This window comes from Myiozetetes cayanensis, unplaced genomic scaffold (assembly GCF_022539395.1).
Source record: "Myiozetetes cayanensis isolate MyiCay16 unplaced genomic scaffold, myiCay2020 scf14, whole genome shotgun sequence".
Classification (NCBI taxonomy): Eukaryota; Metazoa; Chordata; class Aves; order Passeriformes; family Tyrannidae; genus Myiozetetes; species Myiozetetes cayanensis.
Genome location: NW_026087048.1, coordinates 14,736,557 through 14,760,572, shown reverse-complemented (window position 1 = coordinate 14,760,572; position 24,016 = coordinate 14,736,557). Strand labels below are relative to the sequence as shown.

At 45.8% G+C, this 24,016-nt stretch overlaps 1 protein-coding gene across 3 annotated transcripts in view; it reads right to left on the bottom strand.

Moving 5' to 3' along the window:
- The window catches only part of CHD2 (chromodomain helicase DNA binding protein 2), a 70,448-nt gene that overhangs the window by 18,466 nt on the left and 27,966 nt on the right, over positions 1-24,016 (bottom strand). For 2 of the 3 annotated variants that reach the window (XM_050309903.1, XM_050309904.1), the window contains exons 7-25: positions 21,856-22,063; positions 19,040-19,126; positions 13,256-13,317; positions 12,036-12,158; positions 11,588-11,734; positions 10,544-10,677; positions 9,671-9,896; positions 8,848-8,948; positions 8,205-8,249; positions 7,868-8,043; positions 7,075-7,199; positions 6,238-6,454; positions 5,539-5,628; positions 4,376-4,566; positions 3,174-3,362; positions 2,541-2,703; positions 2,010-2,162; positions 1,459-1,530; positions 158-307 (exon numbers count right to left, since the gene is read on the bottom strand). In XM_050309903.1, coding sequence (XP_050165860.1) covers positions 158-307; positions 1,459-1,530; positions 2,010-2,162; positions 2,541-2,703; positions 3,174-3,362; positions 4,376-4,566; positions 5,539-5,628; positions 6,238-6,454; positions 7,075-7,199; positions 7,868-8,043; positions 8,205-8,249; positions 8,848-8,948; positions 9,671-9,896; positions 10,544-10,677; positions 11,588-11,734; positions 12,036-12,158; positions 13,256-13,317; positions 19,040-19,126; positions 21,856-22,063 — 2,659 coding nt within the window. Of the gene's footprint in view, positions 1-157; positions 308-1,458; positions 1,531-2,009; positions 2,163-2,540; positions 2,704-3,173; positions 3,363-4,375; positions 4,567-5,538; positions 5,629-6,237; positions 6,455-7,074; positions 7,200-7,867; positions 8,044-8,204; positions 8,250-8,847; positions 8,949-9,670; positions 9,897-10,543; positions 10,678-11,587; positions 11,735-12,035; positions 12,159-13,255; positions 13,318-17,912; positions 18,007-19,039; positions 19,127-21,855; positions 22,064-24,016 lie in introns of those variants that run through there. The other variant, XM_050309905.1, reaches the window with a different exon arrangement.

The window sequence follows — 24,016 nt, the reverse complement described above, 5'->3', positions numbered from 1 at the left end:
ACTGATTTTTCAGTGAGATTTCCTGAGGCTGGCAGCGCTCTCTGGAGTCAGGACTGAAGCAAAAAGACCATATTTTCAGAAGCTCTGGTGTAGTGGCAGCCTGTTTAGGTGCTCACACTGAAGCCATGGACAAAACGACCCAGGCAGCTCTTCTGACCTGCTTCTTTTGTCCAATCCGGTGAGCTCGGGCCTGAGCCTGAAGATCATTTTGGGGGTTCCAGTCCGAGTCAAAGATAACAACAGTATCAGCAGAGGCCAAATTAATTCCAAGCCCTCCAGCTCGTGTTGACAACAAGAAACAGAAGTCCTGAGGGGGAGGAAAAAAAAGCATCCATGAGTTAGCCAGCCTGTAACTGTGGACATAAAACAGCATTGGTGACTCAAAAGCTATACAAGGAAATGTAAGGCTCTGTTGCACTCATGCTTCTTAAAGCAGAAAAAGGATTTCCTTCCCATACACAGGCTAAGCACCAGTGTTCTTTAAGCCAGGACCCATAGTGAGGCAGTGCTGGCAGGGGTTAAAGATGTGCTAATCCAGGTATGCATCAATCTGGGACAGCAACAAAGCAGCTCAGAGCAAGGGCACCTTGGAGTCACTTTTGGAGGTCAGACAACTAGATTCCTACAAAGGCAGAAGACAAACATCTGCTTTTTCTTGCCTGAATCCTGTTGGGAGTGAGATCAGCAGCTAACAGACTGTTCAAGTTACTGCCCAAGGGCACAGAATGCCAGGTGAGAGCCAAGACACCTGAGACCCTACAGATGCCCTCAAAAGAGGGGAAAAGGGCAGGTTCTATGGGTATTCTTACTCCTTTCCCACTTCCACTGCTGTCTCCTTCTCACTTTTATTTGTTAACTTTCCCACAGCCATGAAGAATCTGTGTATCTCCTGTGCCAGCCAAGAATTCCCTTCCAGCCCAGGCTTCTGGAGTGAAGAAAGGTATTTTTCACGACTGGGCTGACTGACACAAAAACAAGTGCCTTGCACCAGTCACTGTGAGTCAGCAATCCTGGATGAGAGGTTTGAGATGCTCTCTCCTATTACACTGGAGACTTTCACCTCTAACACCAGACTCCACTGCCTGCCAACACTAAAAATCCTCCCTTTGCCTTTGCTATTTCATATCCAAAATCAGCTTCAGACTGGAATCATTTAACAGCCATCTCTCATTCTTTAGACTATAGGGAGAGCATTGCTAAATTCTGACTCTTCCCAGCCTCTTCTGGACTTTCTGGAGGTGTGACTCGCAGCCCTGTTCCTGGGACATGGGAGATTGAAAATAAACAATATGGCCAGTTGCAAAACCTGCTGTATCTGTGTCTTTAAGAGTACCTGGGGTCTTGTAAAAAGAAATGAACCAAACTAATCCCCTCCTGGCAGTCACAACCTGTGGCTCAGCCACAACACCCACTGCCCGGGCAGCCCACCCGGCCCCTCCTGAGGCAGGACTGTGGTACCTCGGAGCCGTCGGCGTTGAAGTGATCCAGCGCCTGCTTTCGGATCTCCCCCTTGATCGAGCCGTCCAAGCGCTGGAAAAATCAACAACAGTGATAAAAGGAAGAAGGTAAAGGAGCCCCGAGGAACTGGTGCACTTGAGTTCTGCAAGCCCTACAGCCCCTTTTGCTGCCTGCAGCATTTGATTGTTAAAAATAGCCTCCAATTAAAAATAACTGCACTGCCTCAGCTGTGTCACAAGGACAGGGGGGATGCTCACACGGCGGGTGACACCACAGCTCCCATTACAGGCTCCCAGCCAGGCTCTCTGTGTTCACTGTCCTCTCCTCACAGTTTATCACAGGACACAGGCCAAAGGGGCCTGTCAAAGGAGTTTTGCAGAGATATGGCCACAATGAAATGAAGGGACATCCCAGTTCCCTGCAGTAAGTGCAACCTGTAATCCCAGCCACCAGTCTCTGGGAAACTCAATGACTCCCGTTGCTCAAGCTCCTTCTGCATTTTCACACATTTTCAAGAGAACCCCACTGTTTTGCTCGATGATGCTTCTCACCTGAAAAGGGTAGTGTTTGATAGTCAGGTACTCTGCCAGGATGTCCAGCATCCTCACCATCTGGGAGAAGATCAGCACTCTGTTGCCTCTCTCCCGCAGCCTGGTCAGCAGCTTGTCCAAGAGAATTAGCTTTCCACTGCTCCTGATCAGAGACTGAAAAATAACCATCATTCCAGCTGATGTTTTCCAATCTTACATTATATAGACATGCATAGATCATCTTCTTTTGGGGTCACACATCTCTTGTACATCTCTAATCAAATCATCTGGAATTACACAGCAGAGGCCACACACAAAATGAATCATTCAAGACGTATGTTACACTGCCTGCAGCTCCTGCTCTAGATGGCCACAAAATGTTGCCTCCATTGAAAATGGAATGTTGCCTCTGTTGAACTTTCCACTGAAAGTTCAAGTGGCTTAGTTGTGCAGACTACTTCTAAAGGAGAAGCCACAGATCTTATCTTGCTGGGAGGACAGAAAAAGGAGGGAAGTTAAGGAAAAAAGGTGGTGACCAAAGGCACCACTCACCTGGAGGGTCTCAAGGCCATTCTCTCTCTCATTTTCCTCGGGAGGTTTGATAAGGTAGCAATGGTTGCAGCACTTTTTCAATTCCATCACAATGTTCAGGAAACCAGACGTGCTTCCCCTTGTTCCTTTTGAAAGGGCTTTGTAGTTTCTTGTCAAAATCCACCTGCAGGCCGCAAAATGAAAGTCCAGATCATTTGACAGCCCAGAGTGCACATGCAGGAGTCTTGGAGGAACAAAACCTTCCGGAAAATCTCGTTCAGGCATCAGTCTACTTCCTTCCCTCTATCTCTCCTCACTTCTTTTACAGGACACTGCTCACTAGAAACCATGACCTTACTTTCCTATTGATATTATCCCAGTCTTTACTCCCACAGAAAAGATATAACCTCTGTCCTGCAAAGCTGGCCAACTGAACTGTATTGCTCTACAAGAGCATATCCAGTGGTTTGGAGATGACTTTTTAGAGGGAAAGATACCAACTACCCTACCTCAGCTTCCTACTGGGAAGCTCCTGGTACTATGGGTGATGACTGTCATACTGCACTCTGAAGGCCACAGTATCCACAGTATATTGAAACACATTCCCAAGGCCCACTACTACTAGCACTCTCAGTAACTTATTAAATGACTCACTTGTAATACTGTTTCTGCAGAGCAGACATTTCCACCCGGAGGATCTGCTCCACTTTGGCTGGCAAAGATTTCTCCACATCCTTCTTCACTCTTCGTAGGAGAAAAGGCTCCAGGACTTTGTGAAGGCTTTGGTAGCCATTCTCTCTGCCTTTCCCGTGATCCTCCTCAAAATCCTCCCAGAATTCAAACCTAGCAACAGAAATGAGGAGCAGGGAGAGGTCAGAATGTCTTGTCTTATGGCACCACACAGCATCTATTAGATACGCTCCTGCTGCACAGGACAGGAGATCATCAGTTGAATGGAAACACAGTGGAAGATAACAGGTTCACTCTGCTCTTGCTAATTAAACAGATTGGTGGCGAAGCTAGAAGCTCTCTGGGCTTAGGTGCCTTCCTAACCTCTTTATTTGAGCTCCACACTGACTCTGAGGACCCAAACTTCCAAGTTTTCCAGTATTTTGCTCTGCTGGCATTTAACTGGCAGCAGTTTCTGAACTTTCCACAGTGCCTTCCCCCAGGCAGGGCTTTGACAACGTTGCTAAGTTTTACCCTGCTCTGAAGGCTCTTTTGGATTGCTGCTTCCTCTAACAGCTCCTTTGAAATGTGGAGATATGCTCCTTCTCCTCCACTTGGGAGACCCCAAAGCCATCCTTCTCACTTTCTGTGATCCAACAAAAAGAATTTGGGGGACAGCTCTTTTTTCAGTCAAACGTGATTTTAGTGAACTTTGGGGCATGCTTGCCTTAGCCTTAGCAATGCCCATAGTTCCTTTTATTTTAAAGAAAACAAAGTATTTGTTATACTGTGGACACACAATCAGCCAGACAGCACTGTCCTGGAGTGACACTCCCAGAGCCTGCCATGAAATGGTTGGCGAGGGTGCCTGAACCACAGTGTACTGGAAACCTCAGAAATGGCTGATTGCTTGAAACAAGTTTAGCTTTTTAGAGATGGCTCGAAGACAGCAGACAGATTTAAAAGGCATGTATCAGGTTTCCCCATTCAGTTTGCTGCCAGAAATACTCCTTGTGTTAGTTATTTAACCTTTGATTTTCCCCACCAACAATCGTTCCCCTTTCGTTGCTGTCACTCCACCAAGTTTAATTCAGGGATTTAATTCAGGGATTTCTGCCACTCTCCACTCCCTTGAGACTATTTAACAGACAAGAATGGACACAGAGATATTTCTTGGAAGGACTCACTTCTCTGGCATGATGAAATGCAGCAGGGACCAGAGTTCCTTCAGTGAATTTTGAAGTGGGGTGCCGGTGATCAGCAGCCTGTGGTTGGACTTGAAATCAATCAATGTTTTGTACAGCAAAGAGTCGTCATTTTTCAACCGATGGGCTTCATCCACGCCTAGAAAGGCCCAGTTAATGCTTCCCAAAACAGTCTGGAGGAAGAGAAGGAAAAAAACACAGGCGCCAAGGAGACGCTGGGTCAGACAAGCCCCACCACCTTGCCCAGGCCTTTCTCTCCACAGCCAGAAAGCACTGCAGTGTGTGCTGCCCTGGATGTCCTGCCCCAACCAGAGTTGGGCTCACAAGAGTTTCTTACTGACAGAATGCAGAGACCAAGATGCCTACACCAGTTTTGCCTCCCCAGAAATGAAAAAGTGAACATTAGCCATGCTGTGTAACACTCCTATTTTAATCCTCCTTTGCTTTGCCAAGAAAGCACAGTCCTCCCCCAACTCTTTATTCCCCTCTTTCTCCATGTCCTTGGGACTTTGTGTAGTGCTAATCCCACTGCAGCAGCAGCAGGAGAGAAGATGAACAAGACTAAAAAGTTCTCTGATCTGAGAGTTGTGGGGTTTTTTTGTTTGTTTATTCATTTGGGGTTTTGTTGTTGTTGTTTGGTTGGTTTTGTTTTGTTTGTTGGTTGGTTTGTGGGTTTTGTCTGTTTTTGTTTTGTCTTAGGGTTTTTTGTTTGTTTTGTGGTTTTTTAAGCTTTTTTTGTTTTCTGCAAGGAATCAGTGATGCACTGACAGGGCTGATGAGTATTTCCTAAGCAGACAGATTTCTCCCAGGTGCAAAAACATAGATATTGCTAACACTGTGGTCAGAGGTTCAGTGTAATGTTTAGTCCTCTTAACAAGCCTAAGTTTAATCAGGTAAAAATCCAGCTACTGCCCTGCCAGAGGCCTTACAGGTGAAAAGAATAAAACAACTGTGCAGTTCAAGAGTGAAGAGACTATAACGTGTGTCCCACATTCCCTGTGTATTGCTGGCAAGCAAAAGGAAATAGTAGTTGCATGTTCTCCATCACCATAAAGGGAAGAAGGGAAACCCACTAGCTAGAGACTGGTTTCCCCCTTTGAAATGAGAGAAAGTTTAAGTAAAAACATTCTTGGACCACTGCTCACCTTATCCTTGAGGAGGATCTCATATGTTGTGATAAGTGCATTGAATTTCAATCTTTTAGACTGAGAATGGATCCACTCATATTCACGTATCTGTGAGGGGAAACAGATGTTAGCTTCAACCAAGGTTATCAAAAAAAAGAGTTATCAATCATTATTTTAATGTAGCTGTAGCCAGAGACTCTAACTAAGTCCAAAGCACTTGCTGTTCAAGGTGCCATTTGATGAGCTCAGGGTGCCCAAGGAGCAGCTTGTTTTAGTGCACACGTGGTTCAACTGCCCTTTCACAGGTAACAAAATAAGGTCAACTTGCTGTTGTAACTTTAACCTCATCAGCTAAATGAGCGTCACTGCACTATGGACACCACTAGACTCTGTTGTCTGAATATCCAAACACAGGAGACAAGCACTTTTACACTGCTGGACTCCTCACTGCAGCATGGTTCAGCCCAATAGTAGTTTCTAGACTCTGAGAAGAAACCAGTACTCCTGGGCTCAATCCAAGAGGGAAAATAAGGTATAAAATTCCCTGCAGCAGAGAATTACACCCATGAGCTGTTACACCAGCTCCAGCTGCCTGCAAGGCTGCCAGTAATACCCAGCAGCCTCTCCAGCAGAATGTCACACACGTCACACAGAAGCTGCTGCTTTGCAGCCAGTGCTTCAGCCCAACCCCTCACCCTTTGCTCTCTGACTACACACCATGTTCCTGCTCATGAGGTCTCCGATGTAAACCACCACGTTTATCTCAGGTGCCCACACTTCAAACTCCCTCTGCCATGAGGTGAGAGTGGACAAGGGCACGACCACCAGGAAAGGGCCGTACAGCTGGTGCTGATGGAACAGGTATGACAGGAAAGATATTGTCTGAATCGTCTTGCCCAGTCCCATTTCGTCAGCCAGGATCACGCTGTTGTTCCTGGGAAAGAGGAGAACAAACAAAGATGCTGCCTGAGTGCATGTTTCTGCCACTAGTAATTTAGTGTGCTCCACAGGAACAGCAATCCACAACAAGGATAGAGAGGGGCAGTGCAAAAACAGTTATCTGAACACTTCCAAGTGGATCTCAGGGACATCCAAACTGTACATGGCACAATAACGTGCAAAAATGAACTATGATGACTCCGAACTGAAGGACAAAGGGAAAGGGAGAGGGGAATCAGTGGCCTAATTTTAGAAGGACATTCCTCAAAGACTTCAATGAGTATATAAACATGCCAAGACAGAAAGCTTTTTTTCCATTAAGTCAATGGAAAACCAGGACTGATATGTACCAGGCTCACACAACAGCCAAAATCAGCATGTGAACAGGCCTAGACAGGGAAAACGCTTTTTGTTTTCACACAAGGTTTCCAAAGTTCATGTTTTAGATAGTTCCTGCTTGCAGTGTCTGCAATGCAGCTGGGTGTGATAACATTTGAAATCCTTCAAGCTGCAGAAGGAGGGCGGGTAAAGACCTCACTTGAAAACAAGAGGGCCAAATGCTACTGGGACGAAAACCAGGAGACACAAAATGAATGTCACAGCATCTGTACATACTTGCACCAGGAGTGAGCGAGCCAGTTGAGGCCCTCCAGCTGGTAATCCCGCAGCTCCAGGTTCTCACCGCCAATGTACGAGGGCTGCTTCTTCAAAGCAACAAACCTCGGTCTCTGCTTCAATACCTGAAAAAGATGCTGCCATAAGTCCACTGAAGAGAAGGACAAAATAGTCAGTGGTTGAAAGGCTGAAAATTTAGCAATGATATCAATGAATTCAGCAAAGACTGTGTTTCTTTAAACTGATTCAAGTCCATACACATTTTCCCAGCTAGTGCTTATGTCTGCATTTCTTGTGATTTGCCTGCTGTTTTCTGGTTCTGAGGATCAGGGTTCTAAGTCCCCCTGAGAGCACAGTAAGCTATGCATAAAGCATACGGGTTGGAACAAGCTCCACTTTCTTCTTTGTCCTCTTTTGATTTTTCTCCCATTATTTCTCTCCTCCACTGTATCAGCATCTTGCAGGTTTCCTCTTTTACCAGGTGTGCTGTTTTTTTCACCCAACTGATATTAAAACTCCTGCAGCTCCTTCTGAGGAGGTAGCACTTTGCAAGGCTTAATTAAGGCTCCCACTCTCCAGGGGGGACATAACGTTCTCACTGTGCACGGAGTAAATGAAACTCAAAGGGGTTCACATCTCTGCCTAAAGTACAATACAAGAACAGCAAACAACGCTTCCAACATGGGTGGGAGGATGGGAAAATGTTCTCTGACATCTATCCTGACAAAACACTGCTTGCATCACCCCCTAGCCTGGAGAAACTCAGTAAAGGAGAAGAAAGAAGCCAGAAAACCTTGCAGTCCCGGGTGGGAATCGTTTTGGAGTTGTTCCGACTGTTGAAGCTGTCGATGCAGTGCTGAAATTTCTTGCTTATCAGAGCCTCATCTTCCCAGCTGCACTCAGCATAGGGCAGCCCCATCCACTTACACAGGTATTCGGGGTCATTTGAGGATGTTTTGCGACTGTTTGCTGTAAAATATGCAAAAACAAAGCCCAAACCTCAGTACCTGTGGTTGAGCGGCTGAACCACAGGCGCAGTTCACAGGCACAGGCTGAGCCGCCCCTACAGCCACAAGACAGGTCTTGACAAAGTAGGAAAAGTGTAGAGGGACTAAAAAATGCTCCTTTACCTGGAAAATCTGAATGTCCCGTGCCAGATTTGCTGGTTTTCACAGCTGTGTTTGGAGAGAGAAGGGAAAAGAGGATTGGTGTGCTAACAGCCAGCAGAGGGAGCAGGGAAGGCTGTCACTGCCATACAACACAAGTTTTTATAGGAATTCTACTGGAAACAGGTTAAATAGCTCTCCCAAGCCAGTTCCCAAAACAACTGAGCGCTGGCACCTCTGACTGACATGACTGTGATATTACCAATGTTGGTTTTATTAATTAATCCTGAAAATTTAACCCGGAGCTGCCTTGCAGCCTAACCACATCCTCAGCCACAGAAAGTGGTCCTCACAAAAGCCAGGCCTGTACTGATGCTTAGGATGCAAACACCTTGCATCCAACGGGCTGAAGCCAAAGAACTTCCCACACTCCAGACAGGGAGAGTGACTGATTTGTATTGCCTGTAAATACAAATCTGTAAACCTGGATTCCTACTGTCCAAATTCCTGAATTTCACACAATGAATACACTTAACACATTTTTTTTTTAATTCAGAGACACTGAGGGACAGGGAAGATGAGAGAACTGTACAATCATTTTGCTTTCATAGAGATTAAAGACCCCAATCTTACTTCATGCCTTTACAAAAGCACTGGCTTCACTTACCAATTACTCTCTCCACTATTTGATACTGTTTGTTCAGCTCTGAAGCCAGTTCTTGTTGGCAGTTGAAATATTCCACATCTTCAGGTGATACTTTGCCCAGCCTAGATGCAAAAAAATCCAAACAAAAACCCACTATAATGCTTCTGTCATAATGCTCATGGATGCCACATATAGAAAATCTACTTTCCTATCTGGTTCTGTCATTCAGACAAACCATTGGAGCAGACTGCTGCTTACATGACATGTTTCTTAAATTTCCTATAATTATAAATCTTTACTGAGAAGCAAATATGACAGACTGTCTACCTGTTAAATGATGCCTTATTATGATGCACAAGTTGGTCTCAAAACCTGAATCAGAGCGAGATGGAAGCTGCTACTCCAGCTTTAGCACTTTGGCAACACACCTTAGCTCCCCTTATAGTTCCTGAGGCAGCTGGACATAAACTGATGCAAATACCTGCATATGGACAAGCCCATAATTAACAAGGGTTAACAAGGCTGCAAGGCCTCACAGCACCTCCTGGGCCAGGCGAATTTGTGCAACATTTACTTGTTGTCAGCTACCACAATTCTTAAGCCTGGGAAGTGGCAACAGTGTAGATTTCATGCCTCTCCCTCTCCATTTCGCAAACATCAACACCACAGATATCACCTCTGTGAGGGGGAATGTTCCTCGAGTGGGTTAAGAGAGACCAGAGTTTTGTGCACATAAAACACACACTTAGCAAGAAAAAAATCAAATGTTTCCAGTCTCGACTCTGCAAACCTCTGGCTAAAGATGACTTGCCCAAGGCCAAATCACTGGTTGAGCGAAGCCTACCATTGCTTGATCTCCTCCTCTTTCTTCTTGAAATTTTCTAGCTTTTTCAGGCCCTTCACTTTCTGCTGCTGCAAGGACTCTTCGCTCTCCCAGGTGCTGTGGATGTATGACCAGCCTTTCCATTTGATCAGGTACTGAACTTCCCCCTCATCCTTTTCAGGATCGAAGTCCGCGCTGGGGTTGCCGTTGGCTTCGGTCGCATAAACTGTGGTGGAAGCACCAATGGCTGCAAGAGAAACCAGGCTGCAGTCGGTACCTTCCTTATCAACCCCTGCACTTCAACTGCATTAGAGCAGAAAGCTACTCTTCTAATACATCTTTTGTGGCAGCACAAAGAATATCCTACAGATTCTGCAATCCTATAAGGCAGGCACACAAAAGTTTTCCATACAACAGAATCTTTTTAAGTCTCCCTGTCATAAGTACCTTTTCTTTAAGTATAATTCAAAGGTCTCTTGAAAAGTTCACAACCATTCAGTTTTACAAAAACACTTTTGCAAGGCTTTGAGAACAAAACATCGGCTTTATTTTCATTATGGCTTTGTCAATGGGGCTATGAAAACTGACTCTACTGGAAGATCTATTTTATATTTCAAAGAAGAGAAAAGCAGGAACTGCAGAACAATGACTGCATCTTTAAAATGTGTGCAGGCTAAATGAAAGCTGCTGAACACATAAACTAGAGATTTTAGGTTTTTCAATACTACATGTTACCAAAGCTGCTACAGGACATAAATAAGAGGCACAGAGGACAGGGTGAAAAGCACTGAAACAATCCTTGGCTCCTCTTTGAAGTCACAAAAGCATTGCACCAGCTCACAAGGAACTATGAGTGCATGTTGAGAAATAAAGGCTTTTTCCAGAACTACGCACCTCCCTTTTTTCCAAGCCTGATGTCCAAGACTTTCTCAATAGTTTCACTGTTGTCTTGCTGTTCATCAGCTCCTTCCCCAGTCATCTCTATCAGGTCATCAGAATCTGTCTCAAAATCATCATCTTCTTTGTAACTGAGTAAGAACAAAACCAAACTGATTTAAAACCCCTGACTCCTCCCAGTCCACACACACAGAGAACAGCACAGACTGTGGAGCACCTTCTGCACCATTTATCCCAGGGTTCAGTGCATCTTCAGCACACACATGTTCTTAAGTCATCCACTCAGTATTTTTCCCCAAGACACCCAGACAGGTACACTTTATCAGACTAAATCCTATATCTTGTCCAGATAAGTTTTTCTGACCATGGCTAACATCAGATGCTCTGTAAGGAGGTGGAACAATTGCTGCAGCAGAAGAAAGGCTATCAACAGAGAAAGTCTCCACTATCCAGGGAAAGATTATTTTTTAACAACAGAGGTTTCAGAGCAATAAAAGCTTGCCTGGGTGCCTACATTGCTCTAGAACTACACTTCTCATCTCCGATGAATGTTCAACCACCACAAAATATTATTTGGGTGGTTCTTTGCAACTCCCTTACTAAGAGTGCTGAAAGGTGAGAAGGCATATAGGGGAATGGATAAAGCTTTACCTCCACCATGCCTGAACACTCTATCCTAAGGCATAACCCATCACCCACTCTCAGACAATTGCTCCAATCCAGCACAGCTGCTCCCTTTTGCTCATTTTTAACCATTATTTGCAATTACTAATCTCATCTGAAAGTTCTTTAGAAACATTACACAACCCCCCTCACATTTCTCTAAGAGGAACTGGTAAATATTCCTTCCTTTACAGATGGCAAAACAAGGTAAAGTCAGATGTTCACAGCATGAACCTGTCAAAATAACCACACCTCAGCCACAGGTATGTGCAGGGCAGATCAGGGGCTCTGCAGGATCACTCAGGCAGTCAGAGTCCCCCAGTGCCCCCTCCTCCCCCGCCAGCTCTCATTATTGAGCAACCCCACACTTCTCCATACCTGACATTTTTGGCTGCTCTGCGTCGAGTTTGTCTCTTGGGGGTCTCATCGTCTTCGTCATCATCGTCATCTTCAGATGAGTCAGGTTTCTTTCTCTTCCCACGCTGGACTTTGTGGGGCTTTTTAACACCAGTTTTGGCCACTGTTCTAAAATAAGAATTAATAAAGCCATAATACAGCATGGTTTATGTAAACATCTGCTGTAGTAAGCCTGTAAGAATCTCAAATATTAGACTCCTAAGGGATTTAGTCTGCTCTATCATGGAAACCACCATGTCACTCACTGGAGCACTAGATGGGGAGATGAGGGAGTAACAAGGCCCTAGGTTTACTAGATCATAAACCAGGGTAATATTACAGGAAAAAATCCCCATTCTTTAATGACAAATAGAGATTTTCTCTACACCCAGCACAGGCAGAAAAAGAAACTGAACCAACCAGTCCTTACCTCCTTTGGACAGGTCTTCTTGCTTTAATTTTCTTCGGTTCAGGCTCACTCTCTCCACTGGTGCCTTGCTCCCCTCCATCTTCATCCTCCTCTCCAGCAGAGACCTCTCTTTTCCATTTAATTCTACAGTCAGAAATGTAGGTCATGAAGGGCAATGATATTTGTACACAAATACTTGGTTGAACAGACATCCAAGCCACCAAAGCCATAACTACAAGAAAAAGTTCCAAACTGCACCCTTGGCTGTTCAGTGCAATGCAGAGGGGATGTGATGGTGCAATTCTCTGCTTTTAGCAGGAGGTCTTAAGCACCTGTATTTTGATTCACACAGTGGCAGGATTGCCTTGATCTCTTGAGTGAGAGCAGCTCTTACCACATACAGTGTGCTGGTGGCAGAACTGTACTGCTCACACCTGGGTGGGCAAGGGCTTCAACTGATTGGTTTTCTCTACTTCTGCATTTTTGAAATGGGCTGGAAATTTCTGAAATGCCCCAAGGGGGCACAGAGAGTCCACAAGGATCATTGCCCTTGCCCAGGAGAGGTCCACACTACCACAGTCCTCTCTGTGCTTTATCACCTTCCCTCCTGCACCGATGTGTACAGCTAAATGAAGACAACATGCAGGAGAAAGGGAGCAGAATCATGTGGCTGTGTTTAAGTTTTCTCCAGCAAGCAACTCATAGCTCTATGGTTCCCTTTAGGGTTTGGAAAAACTAAAAGATGGGAAAAGGCAGTAAAATACGACTATAAGTGAACTCAGTTACGGTGCTCAGACACCTAAAACATTCTTTATGGAATTTCTTTTGTTTTAATAGAGGGTTATGAAAGATAGAAGAGGATAATATTTTGTTATTTTATTCTCAGATAATCAAAAAGGTGGGAGGAGAAGGGATTAAATTGTTTTAGGTATTTCTGAAGGAGAATCAGTAAGCTGATGGAAAAATGAAAGACAGACAACAGAAAGTGAACCTGACTTGTTCAGATACCATCACAGGCACAGTGGGAAAACACAAACAAAAGTCAGGAAATCGCACCCATCTGTAGATCCATTTTCATACTTCAATTTTAGTAATCCAAAGTACTATTACTGGAAATATTAAAATTATTTATTTCACAAATTCGCCATGTTGACAACTCCCATCAAGCAATCCTGTGCGCTGCTGTTGTGAAAAATAAACCAAAGTACCACCACTGGAAACCCTTTACCTAGAAAACTTACTTTCTTTTCAACTGCTTCTGACGTCTTCTTTTTGGGCTCTCATTTTCAGATTCGCTACTTGCCTTTAATTGAAAAGAAAGAAAATCAGGTTGTAGGCTTCACTCTGGACTGACTCCTCAAGGATGCAACTGAAACATGTGCACGTGGGCTGACCCTGGGCCCTTTCCCTGCAGGGCTGGAGGTGCTTTTGAGCGACAGGGCTGTGGCAGAGCAGCTGCTTCCCGGCACCGCCACCTTGCTGTAGGAGGAAACTCTCTGCAGAGAGCCTGGAGAGCTCTATCACACCATCTATCCTGGAGTCCCTGAGCTCAGGACCCATCTACCCCTCAGCATCAACGCCCAGTACCCATGAGACGCTGTCACACCAGACCTACAGTGTGTGCAACACCCCATGGATTACAAACACAGAGGGTGAATCTGTCCACCAAATGAATTATGATCTAGAAATTGATTATGATTTCTAGAAGGAAGGAAATTCTCATAAAAAGACAACGTTCTCATCACAAGAGTGTCCTTGCTTTGCTGTTGGCTTTTTTCTCCCACAGCCAAAGTCAGTGAGGACCTGAATGGGTCAGAGCCATGTCCTGCTGCTTTCCCTCCTCCTAATCCTCCAGTCTCACCAGTGAGACTCTCTCTGGCTAAATATATCCAGAGCTATTCTAACTACTTGCTGTACTATTTTAAATGGGCGTCATTAACTCCTACAGACCAAGATAGCTAAAAAAAAGTCTTTAAGCTGGTTGTACACAACCCCATTTTCGTAAAAACTAGTCAACCATGAAACAGATTGCCCCAGAAAACACAAATAGCTAGGGACAAGACTGAAGAAACCCATGTGAGATTTCTAAATGAGTATTAAGATGACAGAAGTAGCCTCCAAGGCTGCTCTCTCCACACACTGGAAATCTTCCACTTCAAACTGCTTTTTGCTGCTGTATTCATCTTTGGCTCTAGGTACTGTCTGTCCATCACCACGGGTACCTCAGTTTGCATCCCCTGATTCCCTCAGCGCCCTCCTGGATACAGCTCACAAAGCCTCAACTGATCACACAAGGGTTTTGTGAAACTGTGTGAGCTGCAACATGAAGAAGTGGAGGTTCTGGAGAGCCATGCCTCACCCCTTTGTTCTCTTTCTGCACCCTTTATTTCCATTTTCCAGCTTTCCTTCCACCAACAGAAATTTCTCTCTTGCTTGTACCAGTGTACCCATTTAAAACAGACTGAAACACTGGATGCCACCTTAGACCAAGAGCTTCTCTGAATTTCACTGTGGTTTGGTGTCAGATTTGCATGTGACACAATAACACCTTTTGCACCATATCTCACTACAAACATGAGTTGATCCACCTGTTTCACGGCGTGAAATCCCTGTCTCATTTACGAAGCATCGAGGAAGCAAGTGACTGGCAAACACCATGGAGAGCCCTACCTACCCTTGCAACACAAGCCAAGCACTCCACAGATTTCAGTTTTGGCAAGCAAAAGTCCTCAGTTTCCTATTTTTCTCTTTTAAGCTCTTATCTGCTTTCTGAAGCTTTTCCATTCCACTTTGGCACAATTTTTGAGCTCTGTCCCTCAGTGCACGTTTACTTTTTTCTGTCCTTTGGCAATCCACAAAAGAGGTGGATTTCTCTTCTGATCTGTGTCAGAGAAGATCACATTTGGAGAAAATCAAATACAACCTTCAACTCTTTGAAACTAACTCCACTTCTTCGCCAAAATCCCATTTTCCAGGTTTCTAGAGTGCATTTTCCTAATGCCTGTACTCTCCCTCTGCTCTGTCACTGTCTCTACAAAGCTGATGACAATCTCTTAATGACTCCTCTTTTCCTCCTCTCTTCCTCCTTGAAAAATTTAACTTGTGACTGCAGCTCAACCGCCTTCAGTTACATTTTTCAAAGACACCATTGTCTGTTTTGGATGTGTGTCAAGCCCAGCAATATCTCCTCTGACACAGCCAGTCCCCAGCCTGAGTCATCTGCCTGACTTGTGCTCCCACATCCTCCCTGTCCCAGCAAAGAGTGCCGGGAAGCGCTGTGCCTGCAGCTCCTCAGCCTCTCCTCCCTGCTCCCTTACCACCAATCCTGTCTCCTGGAAACAGATTCCTTAGTTAAGAAAGTGCAGATGCAAACCAGAGATCTGGGGGAACATCAGGTCCAGAGTGTGCACCTGAGGTCCCATCTGCACTCAGGCTGCCACACAGCACCATCAGGAAGCAGACTGGTTGGGAAATCACGCGCAATTTGGATTTTAATAACATCACCTCCCTGAATGACACAAGCTAAGCCAGCAAAGTCCATTCCCAGTGGGATGGAGATGCCAGGGGCACACTGCTCACCCTCAGAGCCTGAGTGCCAGCACTGGGCTCCAGCTGCCCCTCTGGGTGCTGCTGCCGTGGCCAAGGGGACAGATGACCTGTCTTCCTTGTCCCCCCCCTTCCCAAACAAACACTACAAATGTGGCTAACTTATTCCTGTACCACTACTTTCAACTGGACTAGGAAGTGGAAAACAAACCAGTTTGTTTTCCCCACCTGCAGCTGAAGGGATCAGCCTTCCCTTTCCATGCCTCACTTACTCCTCACATCTAACTAATTCTCTGTCCCATCATATAAAGTGCATGTGATTTTACTAGATTAACTAGGCTGCATTTTGCTGCGGAGCAACACTGTACAAACATAATGATGCTGCTTATGTAGCACCAAGCAGAGCAGTGCAGCAGCAGTTTTAAAGTTCTGTTCTTTCAGATTGCCCATAAGTGTCATTACGAGCACAGAGCATGAGAAATGGAGTCTCCAGACCATTGGAGAGGAGGCCCAGGTGAGCCTCTGGAGCTCATGCTGCCTACTAGGAGAGATAAAGGCTTGCTTAAACAGAGGTAAGAAATATTTCAGACTACAGTCAAAGTGAGAATTTGCTCATTTCAGGCTTAACAGTGGTCATGCTCTAGTGGTCCAGAAAAGCTGGAGAACCTCAGTTCACCAGCTTAGTCTTATGTCTGCTGAACTTCTCTTTCCTAGTGAGACCAAGAGCATTTGAACTTTCAGCAAATACATGAGGCAAAGCATTGACCAAAATGCAAATGAGCAGAATTTTTTTTCCAATAATAAAACCAGCTGTATTTTGAGAATGCTCTGGTGTGTGCCTTGTGGCCTCTCTCTCTCACAGAAAAGATGCACTTGTGACATTTATTACTAACTTCAATCTGAAACCATCCTTTTTATGGTAAAAAGATCATGTCTGTTTTGGGCACATTTATTTCCTGATTGCCCCAGAAGGATGGAATTATAAAATGATTTGGGTTGGATGAGACCTTACAGACCATCTTATTCCAACCACCCTGCCATGGGCAGGGACCTTTCACTAGACCAGGTTGCTCAGAGCCCCGTTCAGTCTGGCTTTTGAACACTTACAGTGATGGGGCATCCACAGCATCTCTGGGCAACCTGTGCCAGGGCCTTACCACCCTCACAGCAAAGAATTTGTTCCTTATATCTAAATTAAGTTTCCTCTTTCAGATTGAATATTCTGAAAGGCACCTGGCTTTGCACGCCTCACATCCTCTGGCTGAAACCTGAAGCGGATTTATTAACTGCAAAGAAAATGCCCAGGGAAGTAGTGTTTTTACTAAAAAACTCACACATGCTCTTGTTCCTGGAGGCAGCTCTAGTCTTCTGAGCAGCTCTGTGCTCCCATGCACAGCTGCACTTTTGCTTCCTGATGGCTCAGCCCACGCCTGGGTATTGATCACAAGTTATCACCCTCTCTGATCACAGCTCAGGCACCTACACAATCTGCCCAGAAATCCCCAGAAGGTAACCATTTCTAACACACAAATAACCTACTCAAAGTGCTGCTCTCGGAGGACACAGTGATTGAGCAGTGCCCCAAAACCTGAACCACCTCCTCCTGCGTGCCATCTCCCCCGCTCAGGTGAGTCACGGGGTGGCACGTGAGGAGCTGTGATGCCTCATCCTTGCTCTGGTCTCTGAGCCCGCCACGCTGCCTGGGCAATGCTCCTTGCTAATCTGCAGAGAAGCATTAGGGAAGAAGGCAATTACAAGCTCCCAGACACTGTGCTGGAAGTCCCAAGCAGCAATAGACAGGAGCAGGTCACTGGCGACAGGATTAACCCTGCAAAGGTAAAAAGCAATCTTGAGAGGGGTCAAGCGCCTTGGGTCTCTGCCAGCTCCAGCAGCAGCAAGGAGTGCTCAGCACCACGCAGGCTTGAGCTACATTATTTCCTCCCTCTTGGTGTTTAGGTCTTCCAAAAGCAAGACTTTCCATGTCCTCCTGCTCCCTGCGAGGCCCCAGCACTGTGCTCCTGACACGTCACACCCTCCATCGGACTCTGCTGCAGATGGGAGCTGCTGAGGACGAGTCAGTGTTGCTTTGGGGAGAGAGAGGGGAAGGGGGTGATCCAATTTTGTCAGTTTTGGCTTTCTGTGTCACAGGAGTTGCAGTGGGGTCATTTGAAGGGTTAGGTGGGTTTTTTTGTTTTTTACAATATTTTGTGGTATAGCAAAGTTTTCGCATCTCAGATTAATTTTTTTTTTAACTTTATCGTACCTTAAATAGTAGGAAATAAAGATATCGAAAAAGAAAACAACATTTGCAAAACCACGTAATATTGTAAAACAAACAAAGATGGGACTTACCTGAGCCCCTAAGAGGGCAGTGGGGTGTGCAGCAGAGGTCTGAGGTGGGTGTGACGTCGCCGGCACAGTGCAGGCGAGCCTGGCCTTTGCCGAACTTGAAAAGGAAAACAAAAGCTACGTCAATGGTGTGTCCCGAGCCCCTTCCTAACCTGCTGCTCTGTGGGACGTCCAGCACAGAAGTCTGGGGGAGCAGGTGGTGGCACTGGGGGTGCCGCAAGGCTCAACAATAACACACCAGAGCAAGGAGATCTAGACCTGCCTTTGCTGCTGTGTGACTCTGACCCCTCAAGCATTCAAATGCACGTTTCGGTGGTGAAGCACAAACAGCCTGACTCGGAGAGCACCACTTGGCTCCTGCTCTGCTGAAAGTCTGCTACTTATCTTCAGATTCCTAGCCCTAAGCCCCAAGCTCTCCATGGAAGCCTCTTTCTGGTTCCCTTTCCCCTCTTCTACAACTACTTGACCTTCCTGAAGACCCACAGATTCAGCCCTCCATGCACAAAGCCTGTCAGATGCAAATGAAGGTGGCAGCTAATTGCTACATCTTAAGAAAACAACAATGCTCTAAAAAAGGAACAATTAGAAGGTTTGGCTGCCAGGCTCTGACCACTGTCACCTCCAGCTGAAGCACAAAAGACTCCCCAATATTCAATCAAAGAAAAGTGATGGCTCATAAAGCTGCAGACACACAAATGCATTTATTAGTGGGATCCATTCCAGGATGGGCAACAATGACTGTTTTGTTGCTCTGAGGTGTTTCTGGGAACTTTCCTTTATTCCTGGCTGGATTTGTGTTGTGTTTTGGTTTTGTTCTGTTTTTTTTATTACACAGATTCATTCTCTCCAGGATGTTCCTACAGTAGAGCATGACTTGCATTACGCCCCGTTCCAGCAATCAGATCAGTGCATGCAGATCTCAGCCCACGCAGTGTCCCGCTGACTCCAGAGGTCTCAGGCCAAGAGGATCCAGCTGCAGGACTGGGACCTCAACTGTGGGCTCCAACAGCCAGACACCAAATTAGGACTCAGAGTGTACAAAGCAATGCAGACGAGACCTCCCTTCGCTCTTTGGGTTTAGTTGGGTTTATATGTTCAGTAATCCCTCATCCTTTTGGTTTTTTCCTTACCTCATCTTTTATATTAAATCGTGACGGTTCTTGTCTGCTTCGGTTTGACCTCCTAACCCCATAAACATCAGGATATTCTTCCCACATCTGCAAAATAAACAGACCATCAGAAGGCCTGCTTCGCCCCAATTATTTCTGACATTTTTGAGAAGTTTGATGGTGTTTTTAAAAATGAACATAAAACCATTAGCAACCAGTAGATGGACACTTTAAAAACTGGCTGAAAAAGGTTATGATTATTTTGGGGTATTTGGCAAGAGACTAAAGCAGCATGTTTTATCCCAGTGCTATCTTTACAGTGGTCCATGTCTCCAGCACTCGATGGTGAAGGACAGAGTGCTGAGGTAGGCAGCCAGCCCAGCTCTCCAGCACTCTCACACTGAGGCTGAAGGACAGACTGTTGAGGTAGCCAGCCTCCTGCAGCAACGGTGCTGAAGGTAAGGAGGCATGTGGAATGAATGGACTTAGCAACTCAACTCTGTGCTAACAGATTCCACCACAATTCCTTTCCGTAAGGAAAACCCCATCAGCTACCTGGAGACACTGCCAGTAGCAACCTCAAAAGTGAACTCTGTGGCCCAGACTGGGTGGTAAACTGAGCAGGGCACCCTGTCCTTTGGCAAGGAGAAGCAGTGGCTGCTGGTTCCTCTCCTGAAGCACTGATGGTTTGGCAGCACAGGACACATGGATGTGGAGAGATGACTGCTGGGAATGGTTGTGCTCTGTGTGCTGTAATGAGGCTCTCACCAGTTTAATACATCCCGTATTGCAGCATGCAATTGTTCTTGTGGATGGACAGGAAGAGGAGCTGGAGATAACAACGGATGCCCTAAGGGGTGTGAATGCAAGGCTGTGTTGGTGACACAGGACATCAGAAGAGCTACATGGCTGATACAATCCACCACACATCCCTCGAACACCTGCAACAGGAATTCCTCTCTCCCTCAGCAGAGCTCATCCTGTTAGTTTTCTAAATCTATTCATTATCCTTCTGATTCTCTCTCCCTCCAGTCCTCAAATATCTCTGCAAACCACTGGCAGGAAAAGGAAATCAAAATACACTGCCAAATGCAGCAGTGATTAGGATTGAGAGCACCATGCATACAAGGCTGCAGCCCAGCAATTTTTCCCTGCCTCTGCTAAAGGAGTAATGGGATAAGGACAGACTGTGACAGTGTGTATCTGCTGGGCATGCAGGTACAGAGATAAATTCACATGAAAGAATAAATCAAAATACTCCCCAAACCGTTTGAAGAACTTATCTTTTCACCTATTACATGACATGGGGTTTGAATATGGGATCAACTCCCATGACAAATCTGAATAGCACCTAACACAAATTAACCTCACCTTCATGGGTGTATCTACACAAACATCAAATAAACACTAATATAATAATTAATTGCACTGGTTATTCAAAAGGAACAGGTATCTACATGCCTAGGTTAGCCCTAGCTAAGGAAAACACCCATTAACAGAGAAATTAGGAAGGGAGAGGCTTTCTTATTAGAGGCTGCCCTGACCTTTTCATGTTTCATGCTAATTATCATCCTACGTATGGATGTGCTTCCTCGTAGGATAATGTTAACATTTATTGTTAGGGACATGCTCTTAGAAGCCCTCAAAGGAAAAGAAAACTTCCTTTGGTCCCCACTTATCAACAATAGACCAGAAATTGTAATATTGCATTACCACAACCACCTTAGAAATGTACCCCCCCTTGCCAGTTTGAACACTGGAGGGTTTAGACACGACCTGAACCAGCAGCCTGGAGATTTGTGAGAAACTGGTAACAAAATCCTTCACTTCTCCCTGGCAGGTATGTGGGGAGCACAGGTTGGAAGCACTGACCTTCCTTCTTTACACATACAGGCAGCTTTCTCCAGAAGCAACCTGTGTGCAGTGCAAGCCACAGCTAAGGACAACTGGATGGTTACACACCTCAAACAAACAAGCAAACTGACCTAACCTGATTTTCCTCCTTCCAAGTGAACTCAGTTCACTGAGTTCCTGTCTCTAAATGGGTATTTGGGCTCCTCTTTCTCACCTCACACTACACCATGTTACTCAGGTGCCTCCACCACTCAGGCAAAGCAGGTACCACTTTCTGCATGGGAGATGCAGAGGAACACCAGATGCATTAACACCAAAAATCCCTTTTCCTCCTGGGCAGCAAGCAGAAGGAAAACCTGGCTATCTGAAGGGGGTAGTGCTAGCGAATAACTGGGAAGCTGCAAAAAAAAAAACCCCAAAAAACCACAACAAAACAAAACAAAAAACAACCCACAACCAAGAACCACTGTTCTAGATATATTAAATAATAGAAGTTATATGGCTTTTTTATTCCTCTTCTTTTTTTTCTATTTTTTTTTCAGAGGAAGACAGTGATGTAAAAAAAAAGAAAGTGGACCAAACATTAGACAAGACTTCTCCTGATTATTTATCACATGGGGAGGCTTCACTGCTTCTGAGGGAGAGGGGAGACAGGAGTGGAAAGACAGAGGGAGAGGATGAAATGACAGGATCACGTGTTGATGGCAGGTGCCTGCCTTTCATTCACCAGTCAGCCCCATCACTGTCTACCTGGTGCCCAAGGAGTTGTTCCACACCAGCTCCTGCTCACAAGGGTGACATCAGCAGAGCTCCAGCACATAGACCAAATAACCAGTGGCCTGGGGACACTGGAGGAGAGAGGCTTTTTGGTCCATGCACAAAGTGGCTGGGAAGCTGGAGACAGCTTTGTTGGGGTCCTGCTGTCTGACCTTCCGTGGCAAGCACGGCAATAACGTGCCTGTGCAGAGCAGCAGGGGCAATACCTTTTTAACATCTGCTATCCTTTCCTTCTTAGAAGCTGGTTTTTCTTTGGTTTCTGGAGGGGTCTGCTGGGATTTGGAACCCGTTGATTCACTTTCAGATTCAGACTGACTCTCAGAAGACTCCGAGCTGCTGTTTGATTCGCTGCCCTGCTCGCTTTCAGACTGGCTTGCAGAGTCAGAGCCAGAGGCTTCTTCGGATGCCGAGTGACTAATGATAGAGAAAGAAGAGATTACATTTTAACTGTACTGTCACAGCCTTGAAATATGCAGCGAGCAAACCTGAGACATGTCCAAGCCACAGCAACAGGCTTGGAGTAGCCTAAATGCAAGTGCGAATGCTGTCCTGAACAGACACCCTGAAATGGCAATCCCAGGACTGGCAGTGAACACCGGGGTGAGAGTGCAGCCCAAAAATCCTTGTCTGGGGTCTCCTGCTCATCAACAAAATAAAAATAGCAGTGGTACCGTGGAGAAAAGCATTAGTCATACCAGCAGCACAGGTACCATGTGAGGATCTGGCTGCCTTAGAGCGAGCAAGAGTAGGATTATTTTGGGAGCTGGAGCATCCAGAGACCATCCTGCTGCATTAAAGATAAGCAGTTGATCCAGCATAGCTCTCCACTGCATCCTAGTGTAGCTAGTGGTCAAAAAAAAAATCTGATATCCCATTTCTGGAAGAGGCCAGTACCAAATACTGTACCCATAACACCATAAATTATATTAAATATAATGTTTCTTGCAAAAAGAATAAATTCAGCAATAGAACAGCAGAAAGGAGTTCATGTGGGCTTGTGGGTCACGTAGCTCCTGTTTAAAGGATTACACCAGTAATGTGCAGACTGCAGTTCACAAGCCAATAATGGGAGAGCAGAACATCAAGTAGGTGTAATTCCCTCATTCTTTTTTTAATCTTTACATTAAAATGGGCTAACACACAGAATATTCTCTTAAACAAAGGCTCAACAAAACAATGAGAGGCCAAACTACTTTAGGTGATCAAAATATTCTAATACTTTTGCCCAATCACTCCCAAATCTATTTTTCATTTAAAATTCAGTAAAGAAAACTGAAAACTCAGTACACCATATCAGACACGTGCTAGCGAGGCAGTATTCAAACACCCATGTCACAAACAAAAATGCAGGGCGGTGATAATGATGCTACAATCTTCTGGAACCAGGAGCATCCCTTTTCCCAGTCAGCTCTTCGTTGGCAGCTGGATGCTTTAGTGATATTTAAGTACTCACTTAGATGGAACATTATGAAAGAAGAGTCAGGAAAACTTTGCAGAGGGAAAACCAAGAGTTTTATTTTTCTTTTACTTCAGTACAAAAGTAACAAAGTACATCAAAGGCTCGGCTCAGATTTCAGGTTTCAAGGAAAAAATAATACAAACTAAGAAAGAAAACAAACAAAACAAAACAAACAAACAAAAAAAACCAAACACGAACAAACATGAGCACGTGTACAATTACATACAAAGCCACAGGGATTAATGCGCGCTATGGAGACAGATCACTAGACCCGGCCACTATTGCCGGGGATCACCACACACAGATAGGGCTAATTCACACCACGACAGTACACCCTCCCGTCTCAGATAAAACAAATCCACGGAATTGTGTGAGCTCCGGGCCCGCCGCCGTCGCGCCCCGGGGCGCGGGCAGGGGGCAGCAGCACCCGCTCGGCTCCCGCCCTCAGGCGGCGCCGCGGCCGCCATTTCGCGGCCGCCCCTCCGCCGCCATCTTGCGACCGCGGGGCTGTTCCCGAGCACTGAGAGGGAAGCGCCCGGCATTACCCTGGGGAAAGGGAAACCGCGGGGCTGTCTGAGGCTGAGGGGCCAGAAACGGAGCCCCTTCCGCAAGGAGCGGGGGAGGCATCGCCCGTGGCTGCTAACCCCCCACCCCAGCCTGGGGGTATCACATCGCTGCCTCCAAGCAGGGCTGGAAATTCAAGTTGAACCACGGCCATTCCAGGCTGTCCAGTCCTTCCTGTGTGTCCCTGTCCATGGATAGAAGCTATCCACGATAACCAAAGGCACAGCTCGACCCACAGTATCCCACTGCACCCCTCATTCTACAATCTCCACAACAGTCCCCTCTTCTCCACCACAGCCTTCCACTGCTACACGCGTGACCTGTGGTTGTGCCACCCCACTCCA